Here is an 18,841-nt window from a genome sequence, read left to right as displayed (position 1 = left end):
CTTGCATCCAACTTTTCCTATTTACATCTCTTTGCCATGGCTAACTCTTCTTCATTTCATGAGGGTAAGGCTTTTTTTTTTTCCATTTCTTTTCTATCCTGTCTTTGCTTTAGTTCACAACACATAACAAGCAAATACAAAAAGAAGTATTTTGTAGAACACCAAAGTTTACATGGGTATTACAGATTTTTATTTTAAATTAAGAGTTGAAATTGAGTGTACTGTGACAGAAAACCTTGCACCATAGTATTGAAATGAGAAATCATTATCATTTATTGTACCATAAGACATTTTAGTGGCAAAAGTGACGTGTAATTTACACGTGCTGTTTATCAATGCTCTGGTTTCATTAATCTGTTCTTGCAGACAGGTTTTGTCATCGCAAAGTTTAATGCCTATATTTCATTGTGCAAAAATATTTAGAACCATACTAGGATGATTTTATAGTCTGAAAGAGGAAAAAAAAGTCACAACAAGCTGTAACATAGAAATTTGAAGAGTGCTCACTGGTGCTCAGTGGAAAGTGCATGGTTGTGTCTCCGAGGACTTGGTCTCCAGTGTTGCCATGGTTAAATCACAATGGTTACATCTGTTGGCACATCTGTGCCAACAACTGTTCTGGATTGGCAGTGGGGTTTTGAGCTAAGTTTAAAATGCTCCTGCAGCAACATAAGCTACACTGACAGTAAGCCCTGTTCTACCAACAGAAGAGCAGTCGTCATGTAGAATTACATTGATTTCAACAGCTTAAATTCATGCCTTATGGCATAACTTGGCCTTCTTTTAGGTTACGTGTTTCTTTTTAATTTCATAAAGAATTCTTGTATATGAGGGCCAGTGCAATGACAGAAACATCTAGCACATATAATAGTAAATATAACAGCTTACTGGATCAAAAGCTAAAATTGGTATGAGTTATTTCTGCAAGTCACTATCAATCTTTTAACTATATATATATATATATATATATATACACATATGCGCGCGCACTTTGGAATTCTGGAATCCTGAAGCAAGTCTTGTCTATCCAAAACAGGCTTGCTTTGGCATCATCTAATAATTAAAATCATATGGATTTAAGCTAAGTGATTTAAAGAATAAGCCACAAAGAATTAGAAATAATATATCTACTGTGGAAATGCTCAGTTAATCCTCACAAGAAGCAGTTTCTGTGCTTTGCAGAAAGGCTGGGCTGCACAGAGCCAAGTGAACACATCTTTCCAATATTTTTTCCTAGCTCTTTACACATTTTGCATAGTGTTTGTGAAAGCAGTTAATAATCTTCATCAGTGCTAATGTAAGGCATATATGCCTTCATTGATTCTTGCTGAAACATCTAATGATGGTATGAATTTTTTTAAGATTTCCCCTGAAAGCTGGTTAGTGCAAGTCCATTTTTCAGCATTTCTTCAGACTTTAATCTGCAGAGCAGTTGCTGGTGGATCATGGAGTACTGGCTGAAGCCACATCGTTAGCTGTTCTTTTTTTCTGTCTCTCCTTGCAAGGCTGGTGCTAGCTTGCCTGAAAGGATAGTTAAAAATACCCTCTTGAAAAATATCTAATAAACAAACGAATAAAAAAATCTTCAGTATATCATGTTTCCTTGAGCTGTATTTGCAGTTGTTCTAGAGCTGTAGCATGCTCATATCTGTCAGGAGAGATGATCACTGTGACTCTGACTGGAAGAAAAAGTGATCTAATAAGATTTGGCCTACACTAGGGAAAAAGATGGAGAATATTTCCACTAAAAGGTTGTAGAATGGAGCAGATTTGTCTTTAAATCACAGGCTGCTATACTCTGAGACATTGTAATTATTTTGCCTGAAAACACAGAATAAAAGTTGGAAAAAACAGAAAATACTGGCAAATATAAGAGTTGGAGAACAAAATGTGACTCATAAGGAAGACCAAAATCTGTCTAAACCAGTTATTTCTTTGTATGCTGCAGTTCATGCTCGTTTTAATAGGGCAAAGCAAAGGAACAGAATTACCCAAGTGGGTTAAGTTGTAGTATTTATGTCAGTGAATCAAAATCACCCATAAACATAGTTCTGGACTGTAAATATTGTAATCAGGGATATGTAATGCTCCATCATATAAATTAATTGGGTCTCTTGCCCTGAAGGGTCCAGAAGAAAGCAGTAAACTAGAAATCTAATCGTTTTCCATCTGTGTCAAGTTGAGGTGCCTGAAAACAGCATATCCATTTCTTCTAGCTCCTCGGTTTTCTTGACCTTTCTGTTCTTTCTTGGCATGTTCTGAATCGTTAAAAATAAAATCCTTATGAGGGCACTGGCAAGTGGTTAGCAAAGCTCATTATGGCAGCTTTCTGCTATTAAAGTGATGCTGCTATTAAAGTGATAAAAGTCAGGACTGAAATGGAAAAAGATAATTGGATGCTTCAGGAAAGGCAGGTGTCTACTGACTGTCCTGGGAAGCCAGGTGAACTAAGCTGTTTCCCTCCAAAGCAAAGAACCAGGCACGGGCAGGCCTCCCTGGCACATCACTGTTGCACTCCTAAACAAAGTAGGAGTAACCCTGCAGCCACAGAGCTCTCCTGCTAAAAGTTCATTGCCCAAATTGTAAAAAACAGTCTATGATTCATTATGGGTGAGGTTCTGCTGCCCAGACCCTTGCTGGGAGTGTGGCTGTATTCCTCGAAGGGTGCAATGCTGTTCAACATGGAGGGAGTAGCAGAATCTGGATGCTTGAAGTAGTTAAAATAATTGTACTCTTCTGAAAATCCCCACTAATATTCAGATTATTGAGTTCTTTTTTAATTAATGCTATATATTGAATGGGCACTAATGCAGAAGATTTTGTCTGCAATCTCTGTGTCATTTGATAGCTTTCAGTATTATTGCATTTAAAGACAGTATACATACCATTTCACAGGCCTATTGTCAACCTTTTAAAGGTATTGAAGATGATTATGAAATGAAATCTACCTCTGTGACTTTTGTGACATTATCTTCTTCAAATGAATTGAATAGCACATTTGCCTCCTTTCTTTCAGACCTGCTGTATTTCTGTTCTGTGAAATCTCACCATTAGCATTCTGAACATGTTGATTCTCTTATCCATCACTTTCCATTTCAGTTTTCTCAAGGTGAAATCTCCCTACTAATTCAAAAACCTTTTGGTCTTTGTTATGTATAAATGACTTTGCCCAAATACTAAAAAACCTAAATGGAAGATAAAGTTAAGACCTAGCCACGTTTTATGACAGAATAGTAAATGCAGGGGGTAAAAGGGGTAAGGAAGGAAGCATAACCATTTAACTTTTTATTTCTAGGATTTTTTTGAGGGGAAGGGATTGAAGGTTATTTTCCAGAAAGGTATAATGAGTTGAGAACTTTTTCCTTAAATAACTGTTTTCCTGGATCTGGGCAATTTTTCAAAAAAATCATCATACTTTAAATAACCATGTTTCCAAATGAACATAGCAATGGGGAGAAATATCCTATTCATAACTGGCTTGGAAGGATACCAGGGAATAATTCTTGCAGAGCTAACATTTTTCATATTCATGAAATATGTTTGCTCAGTAAGCCAGACATTTGATTGTGTGTACTACACCAGTATATTAGAATTAGTCTCATGCTTTTCTTCCTGTCTCATTAATTACTTCATGGATTACCGGCTTGATCAGTGAGACAGTAATAATGATGAATGCATCTGTTTATTTGTAGAAGTAGTATCAACTATTTTTTAATTAGGGAGTGTCACTGTTAATTGATGGGTGCCCTCTGTGTTCTATGTGTTTAATAGAACCTTCCTTACTGTTTGTTATTACTAGACATAGAGAAATCTGGACCAGTGCAGAGTTCAGGTCTGTTGGATGTTGATGGCAATTAATCTGGCTGTGAATACAGTAGACTGGACTTTATTTTTAATGTCATTCCATTTGGGCCACCTCAGGAAGGCTATATGTTTAGCTTAGTATGTAAATTTAAACTCCCAATCTGATAACTGCAGAAATGCAAACCAAAATCACATCTCTGTCTTTAATGACCTCAGTGACTTTAATATAGTCAGACCTGTATAACCTTGCTTTCCATCAGCAAAAAGTAATCAAATAACCAGTACGAGTGAATTCATTACTGAATCCACAGTATACGTGACAGCAAGGCAGAGGTTTCGTGGGTGGCTCTGTTCTTGTACTAGTTACCCAGTTACTAGATGAGAATTTTCTTGCATGAATATATCCGTAGGCAATGTTCATGGAAGGTGGTGATAGCCTTAGATGCAGAGCGGATCTGGGAGGAAGAACCATATATAAATAAGGAGAACAAATGGAGAGATAAAGAGCATATCGAAGTACTGAGAATGGATTTACTATGTTACCGTTATGCCAAGTGTTGTCCATTACACTTAAATAGAGTTCCATTTGTATTATCAGCTGAATGGCTGTGATTTAACTAGTTTAGCAGCAGATTCTACCTGTGGAGCCTTTTATAGCCTCTGTTCCGCTCTCTTTTTAAAATTCAGTGTGGGTATAAGGTGCTTTAGTTTATTTTTCTACCTATCAGAAATGCATTCGGAAGTGGAAAAAATTCCCAGTGTTTCTTGATAATAGAAGCTTTGTGCAGAAATGTTCATCCTTCATGGCATTTTATAAAATGCGTGGAGCAAATGATGTCTGCAAGTGTTTATGGATCTCAAGGACACAAATTCATACACTCTTTGTTTATCGATACATTTTACAATTTAAACATGAGTACTTTATTATTATGACCAAATATAGAACTCTAGGTAACTATTAGTTTATTTAAGCCAAAGAAACACATTGAATTAATTTCCTTCACTATTTTTTCATTGTTTTCCATATTAGTGTAGATAGGAACAGTGGCACTTATTGAATAGAATCATTAAAGTTGGAAAAGATCTTTGAGATTATTTAGTCCAACTACTAACCCAGCAGTGCCAAGTCCACCACTAAACCATGTCTCTAAGCACCACATCTACATGTTTTTTGAACACTTTGAGGATGATGATTCTATCACTTCCCTGGGCACACTGTTCCCATGTTTGACCACCCTTTCAGTGAAGAAATTTCTCCTAATATCCAATCTAAACTTCCCTGGCACAACTTGAAGCTGTTTCCTGTTCTGCTGTCGCTTGTTACCTGAAATAAGAGACCAATCCCCACCTCACTACAACCTCCTTTCACACTCCTTCTATGGAGACCACAGAAGTGGAAACACTAAGAGAGGGAAGTCCTGCACTGGAGCCTTCCTAGGCTGCAAGATAACTTCAGCCAGCGTGCTGCCCCCCAAAGCAGTAGCCTGATCTTCCCCTCAGTTTTAGCAGCTTGAGTCAGTCCTGTGGTACTGATACTAGGCCTTCTTTCACATGAGTATTTGTGTGGCTGGGCACATGGTGTTGGAAAATGAGCTGGATGAAAGCTAGCTCAGGCAAAAAAAATAGTAAAAGCAGTGAGGTGGGAGAGAGTGGCTGGGACAAATGCAAGGGTTGCTTCAGCCTCCATTTCTGCTCATGTATGTGAGCATCACATGTTTAGAGATGAATGTATGTTTTTTATGGTTATATATTTTTACTGTGCAATTTAACAAAGTAATACAGTGGTGAAAATTAAGACGATATAATAATATACAGCACTGATTTGCTGTGTGATCTTAAGTCATTTAGTTGTGAATCACCTTCAAACTGGATATTGCTGGAAACCAGCTCTTACACTTGTTTTGGTTTCTCCTCTCCCGAAGCCCTGATTTTCTGTAGGGCTCCAGATAGGTTTTGTGCAATCTGCTAATGTTAGCTCATTTTTACTTCAAAGCGCTGTAGCCCCACCTGGTATGTTGGGTACAGCTGAGGCTTCAGATTGCCAAATTCCCACTGACAGACTGGGTGACCTACCTTTGCACATAGGTTGCAACAGTCAATAAAAAAGCAATGAGAAAAATACGTGGTAAAGGGCAGTGGGGTCACTGGTTATATATAGGAAGAGTCGCTCCAAAAATAGATTAGCATTTGGAGGTGAATAACCTTGGACTATTTTAGTGCTGTTGAAAGAGCTCTCTTTTTTTCTTCTTTTTTTTAATGTCTTGGAGATGGAAGAATATTGTTGAATAAGAAATGTCTGATACCATTTACTTTCTAGTTGCTAAATGATGAGTACTTGGAATCAATTTAAACATCATTCAGTGCATATAGTTGCACAGGCCCATTAATTAATTTGTTTTTCCATTGTATAATTTTGTACAATGGTTGTAATATGGCAACAAGACTGGATCTTCAGAGATTCATTATTCTGTAGTAGTTCTGAAAACTAAGTACCCAGTATACAGAACTAGTAATTTGAAAGCTATTTCTTCCTACATGTGTGCAATGAAAAATAGTCTCTGAATAATGAATATCATTCCTGTATTTGATTCATATCTGAGAGTAATTTTGAAGCATTTCGATTTATCTTGTCTAAAGTACCTCTTGTATGTTTTCTGACTCCTTCCTGCTTAACATACGCAGTAGGGCATTTTGAAATGAAGGTGAGTGAAACTGATACAACCCATAAAAATAGATGAATGGTATTAAGCCATTTGATTCAGGCATGTAATCATGAGCTGTGGTATTCCTTTAGCCCTCACATCGTTCTTTCATATAAACATGTTACCACGTGGCTGGATTCAGTAAACACTTCCCCACTGCATTTCTTTGACCGTAAAGATGGTTGATACAGCATTTGAGCAGATCTGCTTTCCCTGGGCTCTCTACAGCTTCAGGACCCTATTGCAGCTTTTACTTACCATAACCTCTGGACTACTGGAGGGAGATAGTCTTCTCACCTATAGCTGGTGGAAACTATGGTGCCTCCAGCTGCAGGTGTCTGGGAACCTGCAGATCTCTTCCAGCTCGATCATTCATATTCTTCACTCCCCTTAGCAACTGCTGCAGATGCAGCACTGACAGTACAGCTCTCAAGACAATGTGTGCACTGTCTTATATCTCCAGTTATTCAGGAAAAAAAATTACTAACCCCTTCAAGTAGCCAGATGGAAATTTTGAAACTGTTTATTCCATGCCATAGGACCCATGATGTCATTTAGCTTTCACTGTGCCGAAAACAAAGCCAAGGCTCCTCTACACGTTCCCCTTCTGCTTCATTGTGTTTGAGATGGAAGGGTAATTGTTCTTGGCAAGGGTGACTGGATTACAGCTGCCTTTGACTTCCAGGTTTTTTTAGTGCCATCATGGTGGCTAAACATGTGCAGAACACTGTGACACAGTGGGGAAAATGGGATTTCATTTCTTTGAAATTAGAAAAAAAAATGTGAATCTTTCCCTTTGAAGACAATTACCAAAAAATCAAATCAATTCTATTTTATTTTTAAGACTTGGAAGGTTTTGATTCTGTAATACCAATTGCTGAGAAGCTTAATCATCCAACTACAACCAGACCAAAAGCTACTGGCAGGCGACCACCCTCCCAGTCTCTCACATCTGTAAGTCAATTTTCCTTTTCTTTAAAAAATATTTTTTTAAATATTTTTTCTAATTTTTCCTCTCCTCCTCTTTGTGTTTCCTGGTGTTTTTACTACTTTTACACAGCCATTCCTTCACATGTACAATGAGGCAGAGAGAAGCAGTTCAGGAAAATTAGTGTCAAAAGGCTGCCAGTGTTTTGAATACTGATGTTTAAAACATTCCCTTCCTTCTAAGATCCATACCCCCTTGTTTGGGTGCTGCCAAGTATTCCTTGCCAGCCATGACCGAGCCCAGAAAAATCCTTTATAAAAATCTGTGGAATCAACTCATTTGTCCTAACTATTAAGGATTTTGAAAGTCTTTCTCAAAAGAAGCATTTCCCTTGGGTTCTCTCAGACATTTACCCAATTTTGAGGACAAACAGACCACTCAGTCTTCAACAGCTCTCCTTGAATTATCATGTGTTTCTTCTCACTAAGGTCACAATTCTAAATATAAACATGATTTAAATTTCACTCTCTAATATGTATCTTATAAGTTGGTTTTGTAAACTATACTTTGGAAATCACTTCTTAGTTTTTCAATGTCTTTTTCTTTGGAGTTTGGGATTTCTTTGCTTCCATGCTTTTTGCATTCTGGAATATCAGAATGCGAGCAAGTACTGATGGTTACCTGGGTTCATGTTGCTGAAGAAAAACAAAGTGGAGGCAACCAAAAAGGATTATTGTGAAACTGATAGGACACACACAAAAAAAAGAAAGCTTTCAAAATTAACTGTCGTCATAAATATAGAAACATGAAGACAGTAAAAAGGTTTTCCTTCCCCTGTCAAATCTATGGGGAAAGGAGCAAGGGGTGGAAAGAACCTTCCCTCTTTGCACCTCTGCAAAGAGGCCGTGCACAAGGCAGCCCTGCAGTGCCAGCAGCGTGCAAGGGCAACAGCTGGGTCCTCTCAAGAGCAGCGAGGTGAGACCTGCACTGAGCAAAACCGGGGCAGAGCTGCCCAGGGGGCAGTGCTGGCATCCTCCCAGCACAGTGCTCAGTGTCCCAGCTCTACTCGTGGACAGGAGGGTGCTTTCATCTTATGATATAATGCAATGCAAACATGTACATTAATGTTGAATTCAACTCTTAAGCATATCTTATTTCTTGAATGCTTCAAAAGCAGTCTAGCCTTGAAAATAAGATGGAAAAAACAGGAAGTAGGGGCCAAAGAGTCCTGGGTTTAAGTATTGTTACTTTGAAAATTATAGCAAAAAAAATTCTTGAACAATGATGATATCTGTGCTTTTTTCTTCTTTTGTGGTGTGTGTTTGTCTACATAGTCATCCCTTTCAAGCCCTGATTTCTTTGACTCACCAAGTCCTGAAGATGAGAAGGAGGAACATGTTTCCATTGCTCACAAAACCCTTGAAGTGTCAAGGAAATCAAGAACTGTTACAATATCACAAGTAAGTTAATTGAAATGCCTCTGCTTCACCTCATCACATGCATCTTCATTTCTTAAAACAGTACTGAAATATTTAAAGTTTTATTCAGCAGTCACCTGGTAACTAGCCCCTTAAAGAAGCTTAAAATTATAAAGGTTACTAAAGATTGTTCTGTGCTTGAAATGCAAGTCTAAAGTGAATTGCATGGTTAAAATGTCTCCAATAACCATACTGTGGAAAAAAATCCTTTCTGTGTAAATGCATTTCACAGAATCACAGAAGCTAGGGAAATAAATTTTAGAAACAAAGACCCTGTCTTTTTGCAACTGTAAATTGAGTTTACATTAGAAGAGTCTGTAAGCAAAGAAAATAGAACTCTTTGACCCACTCTAATAATATGTGAATTTAAATTTGCAAGTATAATCACTTTTTATACTGGTATAATTGTATTCATCTTATAGGCTTGTGCCATTCTTACTGTATATTGGTAGAGTACTAAAGCATAATTAAATATTGCAGGAGTGCGTAGATCACACCTTAGAGGTTGTAGCTCTTTTTAGTACATAAGGATACCTTTAATAATACAATATTATATTATAATAGTATGACAAAAGAATTTGAAAGATGAAATCATGCAGTTCTGTGATCAAGTTATAAGGATAATCTTTTGCTATGTAGCTCCCTCTTCTGGGAGCACTTGCATTAAGGAATACTCTTGGGCCAACATTTGTAAGTTATACAGCAAAGTTGTAGATGTTGTTCCTGTAAAATGAGATGACTGCTATCAGAAAGTAGCTGCTTGAGGATTTAATGCTGATATCCAGTTAAGCTCTGGAATAAGATGTTCAGGTCAATGCCTCCAGTTATGCCTTGCTCGCCTGCTCCAGATTTGGACTCAGCCTGACGTCTCTCTTCAGTCCAAAGAAACTTGCACCTACTGATATATGGGGTTATTATCCCTGAGAGATCTGTTTATAGTACACATTACTCACAGCCTACTCTACTCTGGTGAGACCCCACCTGGAGATGCAGTCATCCAGCTTTGGGGTCCCCAGCACAGGAAGGATATCGACATCTTGGAGTGAGTCCAGAGGAGGCCACCAAGATGGTTAGAGGGATGCAGCACCTCTGCTGTGAGGAAAGGCTGAGAGAATTTGGGTTGTTTAGCCTGAAGAAGGGAAGGTTTATTGTGACCTTCCAGTACCTTAAGGGAGCCTACAAGAAAGATGAAGGGGGAGTATTTACAAGGGCAGCTAGTGACAGGAGAGGATGTTGGAACAGTTTCAAACTGAAAGAGAGTAGGTTTAGATTAGATATTAGTAAAAAATTCTTTACTGAGGATGACAGGCACTGCAACAGATGCCACAACAGAGAAATTGTGCCCCATTCCTGGAAGTGTTTAAGACCAGGTTGGATGGAGTTCTGAGCAACCTGGTCTAGTGAAAGGTGTCCCTACCCATGGCAGGGGGATTGGAACTAGGTGATCTTTAAAGTTCCTTCCAACCCAGATAAATAAACTAAACAAACAAACTAATCTATAAAATGTTAAAAGAGTATTATTAAGGTCATTAAGTCACTTTCAAGGCACTGGAGTAATTCAGCTTTCTTCTGATTATAACACAGTTTTTATTTCTATGTTCAGACTTGTTTTTTCTGCAGAACACCTTTTGTGTTCAGTGCTTTCCCAGGGCAGGTTCTTTGCTCAGTCATGGTTGTATAGCAGAGAAGACTGTTTTTTGTAGAACTCGGTGGATCCTGCTCTTCTCTCCCAGTTCCACTTTCTTCTTATTTTCATCTGTCCATTACCTTTTCTCTCAGTTACTTTGGTCAGCTAATGCCACTCTGCCAGTCCCCAAGTCCTCACAGTCTCTCCTTCGATTTCCATTTATTCTCAATATCTTACCCTATTTACCATTCAGCTTCAATATCCCTTTTCCAAAGATAGAGTTGGAGGGCTGCCTGATGCTTTTTCTTACTCTTGTCCAAATCAGATTTTCAGATATGCGTGGTAGCTGTCATATAATGCACACACTAGCATTGCCAGATAACAGTGTGATAAATAATTCAGACTCCCCTTACTTGCCATTGTGATAACTGTACTTGTACACTGTACTGTGTATTCACTAGTAGCTGATCATGTATGGCTGGTGGACTTCAGATTTTCTGTAGCTTGTCTAATTGTAGAGCACTGGATTGCAGTTCAAGAAGCATGGGATCCTTTATAGCTTACCACATGGTACTAGGGTTACTAGGTTAATGATGTGTTTTTCTATTAAGTGCCTGGAGAAATAAAAAGCTATTGGTAGTTATGGGGATTCATGGAAGCTTCAGTTAACAGAGGGTTACATTTATTTATTATTAATATATTACCATTTTGAAGCCATGGAACTTTTTTTTCTGTATATATCATACCAACAAGCAAACAAAGGAATATTTTACTATTTTCATAATGCTAAGGAGAACATGTAATAGATTTTTGAAAAAACATTGAAGATTCCTTCAGTGGTCAGTTGGCGATCATAAATTTAGTTTGCAAAAAAATACAGCTTGGATTCTTGGTCATGTAGTTTTGTGCTCTGTAGGAGATGTCCATGGATGTAGATATGTTCTCTCAAACTTCTGAGAGAAATACTGAGCATCTGTCCCTGGTTTATTTCACTGCTAGGTCTGAGATCTTGGAAATGCTGTTGCTGACTGGTTGTAGCAACCATGGAAAGTCTTACTGAAGCTATCTGAACTTCTGCATCCCAACTAGACGCCCTCTGATGTACATGTACAAAGATAATGACTAATTGTTATATTTATCATGCTTTGACCAAAACTGTCCGTGTTTGTCTGTGGGACTTGAAGAGCAGTTAAATACTTGGCATTGGTTAGAGGTTTGATTTTCATAAAGCTTTCTACAGACATTGAATATTACTCTTTTTGCTGCAGGTGTCTGATAACAAAACTTCCTTGCCTCCAAAACCAGGAGGTCTGGCTAGTGGCAGTAATGTACAACCATCACTATCCCCTTCACCATCACCTGGATTTCACTCAATTGCTATGGGAACAACAGGCCACAGGTCAAATTCCCCATCCCTGTTTGGTACTGAAGGAAAGCCAAAGACTGAGCACTTGAGCCAAGGTCAGACTGCCCTGGAAGAGCTGAGAACACAAGTTAGGGAGCTAAGAACCATCATTGAAACTATGAAAGACCAGCAAAAGTAAGTTCTGCAAATCACAGCTCTAGGTGGGATGTATCCATTTGTGCATAGTGGTGGCTTGCCTTGATGTGTGTTACTCTGCACAGTTTTGTCTATGTGTTTGTGAGTGATTTTCATGTGACAGAACATATTCAGGGGTGAGAACCTCAGGAAAACAGACCGGCACTATCCACCCATAAACCTTTTTTTTTCCCCTGAGTTATGACATAAACAGATGTTTATGGGGTGTTAAAAAAGTTAAGTCGCAAGCTGTAAACAGTGAATAAGGTTCTTATGTTGTTTTATTTGCAAGTAACTATTTGGGAACTCATGTGCATTGATCATAATAAAAGGGGTGCATTTGTTCTAATTGTAGTACAAATTACAAGTTCCTAAAGTTATTAAATCAATTTGTTGCTTGATTGTCAGCACATTTTCCCAGGAAGCTCATGTTACAAAAGTAGTAATTGAACTGTGATTAGGACCTTTGAAGACCTTTATGGTTATGGCCCCAAATCTTACTATTTTAGTTTTGGGCATCTTTATTTTCTTTAGGTTGCTCATTTCTTAGGAGCAACTGGGGCTGGCATGTAGCTTTTGCTGTTCCTGAGAATATTTAATGCTTTGGAAGCTAAACCTTCACTTACATTGTCAGTTGTGTGTAGCCCAGGCAGGAAAAAGAAAAGGGGAAGCAGCGTGCAGAGACTGTGGCGGATCAAAGGTGTGCGGAGAGTTTGGGAGAAGATGCGGGAGGGCATGGTTCAAGCTGGATGTAGCCAGCAAGCCCCACGGCTTCACCTCTTAGGCTGACCCCTGCTCCTTCAGTCTCCCCTTCTTGCAAGGGCAGCTTCCACCTACTGGTTTCTGTCGTAAGGTGAGATCACTCAGTGGGAACATGAGAACGTGTCTGCTCCTTATAGCTATGTTCCCCTTCCCAACAAAGAGGAATGACAGAAAATGTATATTTGGGATCATTCAGTCTTATAAATGAAGTTGAAGGTTACGTTGTATTGCTGGCATAAGCAGCTTTTAAGTGGCTTAAGTATGTGATAGGACGGGCAGGATTTGTGTTACCAGTTCCTATAACCCACAAACAGTTAATCCATCTACATTTTGTAGGGAAAAGAAAGGGTGCTGATACAGTGTTGATACAGCTAGTCCAGAGCAAAGCCTATGGATGCAGGTCTGTTAGGTGGAAATTTATTATTCATTAGCCCTGTGGGATGTGGGGGGTACTGTCTTACAGCGAGGCTCTGTAGTATAGCCTACAGTATACAAGAGTGTGATGACTTTAGTTAGTTGTTCAGAGGAAAAAAAATAACTAGTGAAGCAGGGAAAATACCTCTCCAAGAGATGAGTTTTTGTATTTTACTAGTTTAATAATTTTCATTCCAAGCTTCTTTTGCATTCTTGTAACAGAAAAGAGATTAAACAGTTGCTGTCTGAGTTGGATGAAGAAAAGAAGATCCGTCTACGATTGCAGGTACTTATTTATAATGTTAGAGATGTATTGGCAGGTTTGATTTAGCCTCACATATGGGAGAGAAAACTCTGCTATAAGATACTTAGATTTCCAGTGAATCAAAAACTACTAATGTTTCTGAAAGGGATATACCTGTTCCCTTCATATCATTGCCATATATATTGCAGTCTGGGTTTTTACTGAAAAGCCTGATAATTATCTAAAAATTTATCAGCACAAGTAAACAAATTTAAAAAAAATTAAACACAATACAGAATTCAAACTATTATATTTTTTAGTCTTGGTTTTAATTGTTTGATTTTGTCACAAATGAAATCATGCCTTTTTACATTACTTACATCCTGCCAAAGCTTTATATTTTGTAGTAGGCTTGTCTTAGTGTTGATGTGCTTCAAATATGATTTCATATAGTGGGATTTTTATGTCTGCTTTAAAGGCTGTACTCAGGTTGTCTTTACTAAAGCATCCTTAACAATATAAAAGAAAGTGTTCTGATTAAGAGCCCAGTTACTGCTACCATACAGTAGCAGTACAGTACCTTAGTTGTAGATGTTATCATCCTGGCTAGTCCTTTGCCAGGTAGCACACTGCCCTGCTTGTGGGAATTATGGAGCTTGGTCTTTGCTAGAATCATTAACTGTGCTGCTTCACTGTGGAGTGACCTTGAAACTGCTTTTTGGGGTTTTGGAGAATGATTTGGACAATGCCATTAACAACATGCTTTAACTTGGTCAGGCAGTCAGACTAAATGGTCATTGTAGGTTGCTTCCAAACAAAATTACTCTCTGCTACACTATGCTCTATTATACTATTCTAGTCCATGTACTTGATAAGTGCATTAGTATTGATTATATTTTATATTTTTATGTTATAGGTCAGCTGTGCTTTGTACTAGGGATAGAAAATCAAATTGTAGTTTCACTGGACTGTTCCCACTGTGAAGTGCTTGGGAACATGGCAAAGGATGGCAGAACTGCGGGTCATCAATGTCTATGCTCCAGGGCTGCCTAAAGGACTTCATGTACCACACAGGAACATGTCTTCTAAGAAAACACAATTCATGTTCAGCTAAAACTGAAATTTATTCAGATAATCAAGGAACATTTTCAATAGCTGTTATTGATTTAGTCTAACAGGACAGACTATCCAGAGGTCTTGATTCTACCTCCAAGGATAACTTTACATCTTTATAGAGGCCTGCATTGATGGGTTTAAAATTATGATCTTATAGCTGAATGCTTTTACTCCAGTTCAAGTGTTGTTCATACTAGTAAATGTTCAGATGCTAGCCAAGATGGCATTATTAGCTTTACAAAAAGATAAGAGTTAATAAACAAAAATTGCATTAGTTTTAGAGCTCTGATCTTCAGGAAGTAGCACATGCATTAAAGAAGACTGCCTTGATGATCACGCAGTTTGAACACTGTGGGTGTGTTTGAATAAATCTAGTATACCCCTGCCTTAGGGTTTTCAGTGTCTATCAGAGGGGCCAAGTGTGCAACTAGGGCTGATGATGGTTTCAGCCACATCCTTTTACCACATCTCTGTATATCCATCAGAGCACTTAAGGTGCCTGGGCACAGGCTTGATGGGTGTAGAAGGCAACCACCATCCCTACAGCAAGAACCATCCCTATAGAAGAGAGATGATCAGTTTTGTTCCTCAGCTACCAGTGCTCATTGCCAGCAGTGCAGTTTACTTGTGCGAGCTCTAAGTGCAGTGTGGACACAATGCTCATTCTGCAAGTAATTCTAGGCAGTGAGCTGAGTGACTTGTAAAAGTTGTAATTTGAAAAGATTGAAAAGTCTTGCATTAGATTCAATGACTATTCTTGTCAGGCTCTGAGGGGAGGAAGCCATGAATGGTCATCTTATGCAGCTGAAAAGGACACCTCAATTTGTGAAATCTGTGGAAATAAGAGTAGTATAAAACCCGTACTTGACACCTGTGGACATGATGGAACATGTGCTTTTCAAGTGGCACCAACTGTGCCTCAGTTTGCTGAAGCATCTAATTTAATCACAAATACTTTTTTTCTGTTTGTTTTCAGATGGAAGTTAATGACATAAAGAAAGCTCTTCAATCAAAATGAATACTTGATAGGTGGAATGTTGCATTATTCTTCATGACTGAGACTCAAATTTATGCCCCAGCCAAAATAACTTTGTGCCAAATGATTTAAGAATTGCCTCAACATCCCTTTATTTGAAGGATTAGCACAACAGTTTTTGATAGCACAACAAAAATACCAATGAAGACAAAATTTCCACCCAAAGCTGTGCTGTGCAGCACTAGTTGTGACTGAAATTGATCTTCTTGTGCTAAAGGTTCTCTACTTCAAGATCCTAGGTGAAATGAAAACTCAGGCAGTTTAATCCATAGTGGTACTATTTTGATGATATTTTTCCATAAATAAAGTGTATCTCAGATTATCTGTTTACAAGCTTTATGATTTTGACTTTTGGTTTTTAATTGTCTTTTGTCACAGATTTTAAAATGTTTGTACTGCATATAGCCAGGAATGAATGTTAATGTTGGGGCTGGAGGGATTATTTTTGCTTCGAGATGGAACAGCCTACTTTTTGTTACGGTTTTAAGTTCTGTTAAATATGCAATTTTATGTCCCCAAATCCCCTTCAACTTAAACTCGCGTTGTGTACAGTAATGTATTTACGAGAAGGAAACAAACCAACAGAAGTCTGGTCTTTGCAATGATTTGTGCCTTTCTTTGCCACACACTGACTGGAGCCGGTTGAGGCCAGGTCTCCCTAATGTAGCTACCACGATGACTCCTGTCCCCGTTGTCCGGCGGAGGTCACTTCCCAGTGTACAGCTGCTCAGTCAGCAGGGCCGGGTTTGTGCAAGATGGCAGGACAAAAGGGCACAGCTGAGAGCAGCTTTGTCTTGAGCAGCTGTGGCTTTTTAGCTTTCCTGGTTTGGATAGGCCTCTCCCTCAACCTGAATGTTCATCTCTGCTTGATTTTCATTAGATGATTTAAACACCCGCCTCTGTCCCCAGTTTTGCACAGAGTGAACAGAATATGCATTATTAAAGCAAAAATAAATAAAAGTAATCTATAAAACATGAATAAAAACTTGTATTATTTCATGCACAAGGTTCTCTGTCGTGTGGCACTGTTTCATTTGCTGTTTATGTGGTATTGTTTGCTCCATTATATTGTACACTTATAAGCTGATACACCTCATAGTCCTGTTTTTTGCAGCAGGACTTTCTTCTCAATATTTTGTTCTACCTGATGATTACTTAATTTCTTCCAGTTTCTGTGTTTACTTTCATCCTTTCACAATAAGGTCTCCCAGTTTTCTGGTTGCGGTTTCATGTGTGCTTGACTAGCCACGGAGTATCTCACACCTTGTCAGCAATCTCTGTTGAGTTTATACACAGTGTTTAAATAATGGATATTTTTGCATAGCATGAAGTTGAGTGGGTGAGTGATGTAGGTGATGCTTTCAGCGTGACAAAAAAAAAAAAAAAAAAAAAATTATCTATTTGTCATCTCACCAAATGCTAGAGTTGGCTCCAGCAGCACATCCTATATCAACACTAACCTCCCTGCTTGCCAGGAGCTGGGTGAGGCATAGTATGCAGTTGGCTGTTCACATTCACATATGGTTGGCAGAGTTCCCATAATCCTTTTTATATGCATAGATATATAAAATACACACTCCACCATACTCGAATCTTGCTTTATGGCTCTCAACTGGCAATACAGAACCTCACTGCTGGGATGATTTTCTCTTCCAGAGCATCTGCTTCTATTGTAACAGTGGTGTCTGAAACTAAAAGACCAGATAGTGAACCTTGGGAATTTTTTTTAAAGTCACAATACTTTGCTCAATGTACTCAAACAGAAGCACTAATAAAATATTTTATCACTGAAATGCTCTTATGTAACATTTCTAAATACATTAAAATATTTTTGTACAAAGAATGAGAGTCCCACCATAGCTTTCTAGCAATAAAGATTTCTACATTACTTTCATGGTTTTTGTGAAGTTAGTAGCAGAGTTAGGAGAACAGGAGGAAATGAGGGGATAAGGAATAAGAATTCTGTTTGGGTTTGTAGTCATGCTTTCGCGACATTTATCCAGACATTAACAGCTCTGGATTCCTAATTGCATCCCTGAAAAGAGATAAACTGTTGTATGTGTGGTAAATAAAGTATTGATTCCTGAGCTGTACCTCAGAAATATGAGACATCTCAGAAATGTTCCATTTTTTGCAAATGAAAGTCTGAATTTGGAACTGAGTTTCCATATATCAGATTATAATATTTTTTTTTCCTGTTGAGATGATAACTTACCATTTTATAAATCCAAGTTAGGAGTCCAACATACCATGCTTCGTAAAAGATAGTTAAATAAGTTTTTGTGAAAATGCTTGGATTTGCAAGTTGGTTATTCTAGGAGAGCAGAGTTTTCAGAAATACAAGCTCTTCTTTCTGCATTTCATTATAATACTAGAAAGTATTTCACATAACACACAGATTTTCCCTTTTTAAAGAATGTCACATATCCATTAAATGTGTGGATATGTACTGCTGCTTTTAAAAGTGTTTGGGTTTATATTTAAAGAAAAACAAAACACTAGTGAGCTACAAGGTCATTTTGTTGTGAAAATGATTAAATATTGTTGTTTGAGAGTTGTGTAAAATGACTTTTCATTAACATGCACACACCAGTCTTGTGGCAGACTTCTGTTCATTTGTAAAGTCGGGTGTGAAACATCAGGCTCATTTCTTTGGATGATAATACCCGTATTCTTGATTTGGAAAATTTTTAGGTTATTAAGAAAACGGTTTTGTGCTCTCTTTTTGTTGTTCTTTCAACTCTAAAAGGAGCAAGTATTTCTTAATGTGCGATCATAGCACTTCAAAAAAGTTCTACATGGAAACAAGATGGTAGATGTTCAAAGTGGTTTTTTAAGTTTGTTACTTAAATTTCATCTTCTGTGGTTTTCTTATTAATTCCATTGTGCATGAGCAAAAGGTTCAGATGAATCTTTTGATATGCTAACAGGTCAAAGGACTGAACACAACTATATGCCATAAATTTTATGAGCTACTTTGTGTGTAAAATATCCAAAATATCCTCTATGATAGCCAGGACTGAAAGTTGCACTTGTGAAGCAAGGTGAGAGAGTGACATAAAACACCCTCAGAAATTCATGCTCTGCTGAAGTTACAGCATTGTTTCACTCACATGTGAGCAGGCCCTGCTCTGCCCCTCTGCCCAGGCTGTCCTGCTGCACTGGCAGCCACCGGGGGCTGTGGGGTTAC

The 18,841-nt window shown here is 38.2% G+C and overlaps 1 protein-coding gene across 8 annotated transcripts in view; it reads left to right on the top strand.

The window, feature by feature from the left end:
* SH3KBP1 (SH3 domain containing kinase binding protein 1) overlaps positions 1–16,256 on the top strand; it is a 215,106-nt gene extending 198,850 nt beyond the window's left edge. For 6 of the 8 annotated variants that reach the window (XM_017831488.1, XM_017831491.1, XM_017831490.1 and 3 more), the window contains 5 exons: positions 7,351–7,460; positions 8,769–8,894; positions 11,808–12,079; positions 13,478–13,541; positions 15,592–16,256. In XM_017831488.1, the coding sequence (XP_017686977.1) occupies positions 7,351–7,460; positions 8,769–8,894; positions 11,808–12,079; positions 13,478–13,541; positions 15,592–15,633 (614 nt within the window). In that variant the 3' untranslated portion in view covers positions 15,634–16,256. Of the gene's footprint in view, positions 1–7,350; positions 7,461–8,768; positions 8,895–11,807; positions 12,084–13,454; positions 13,542–15,591 lie in introns of all 8 variants that reach the window. The other 2 variants (XR_001877520.1, XM_017831489.1) reach the window with 2 other exon arrangements.
* The last annotated feature ends 2,585 nt before the right edge of the window (positions 16,257–18,841 follow it).

Source organism: Lepidothrix coronata, unplaced genomic scaffold (assembly GCF_001604755.1).
Source record: "Lepidothrix coronata isolate B3197 unplaced genomic scaffold, Lepidothrix_coronata-1.0 Scaffold191, whole genome shotgun sequence".
Classification (NCBI taxonomy): Eukaryota; Metazoa; Chordata; class Aves; order Passeriformes; family Pipridae; genus Lepidothrix; species Lepidothrix coronata.
This window is presented reverse-complemented; position numbering and strand designations above follow the sequence as displayed.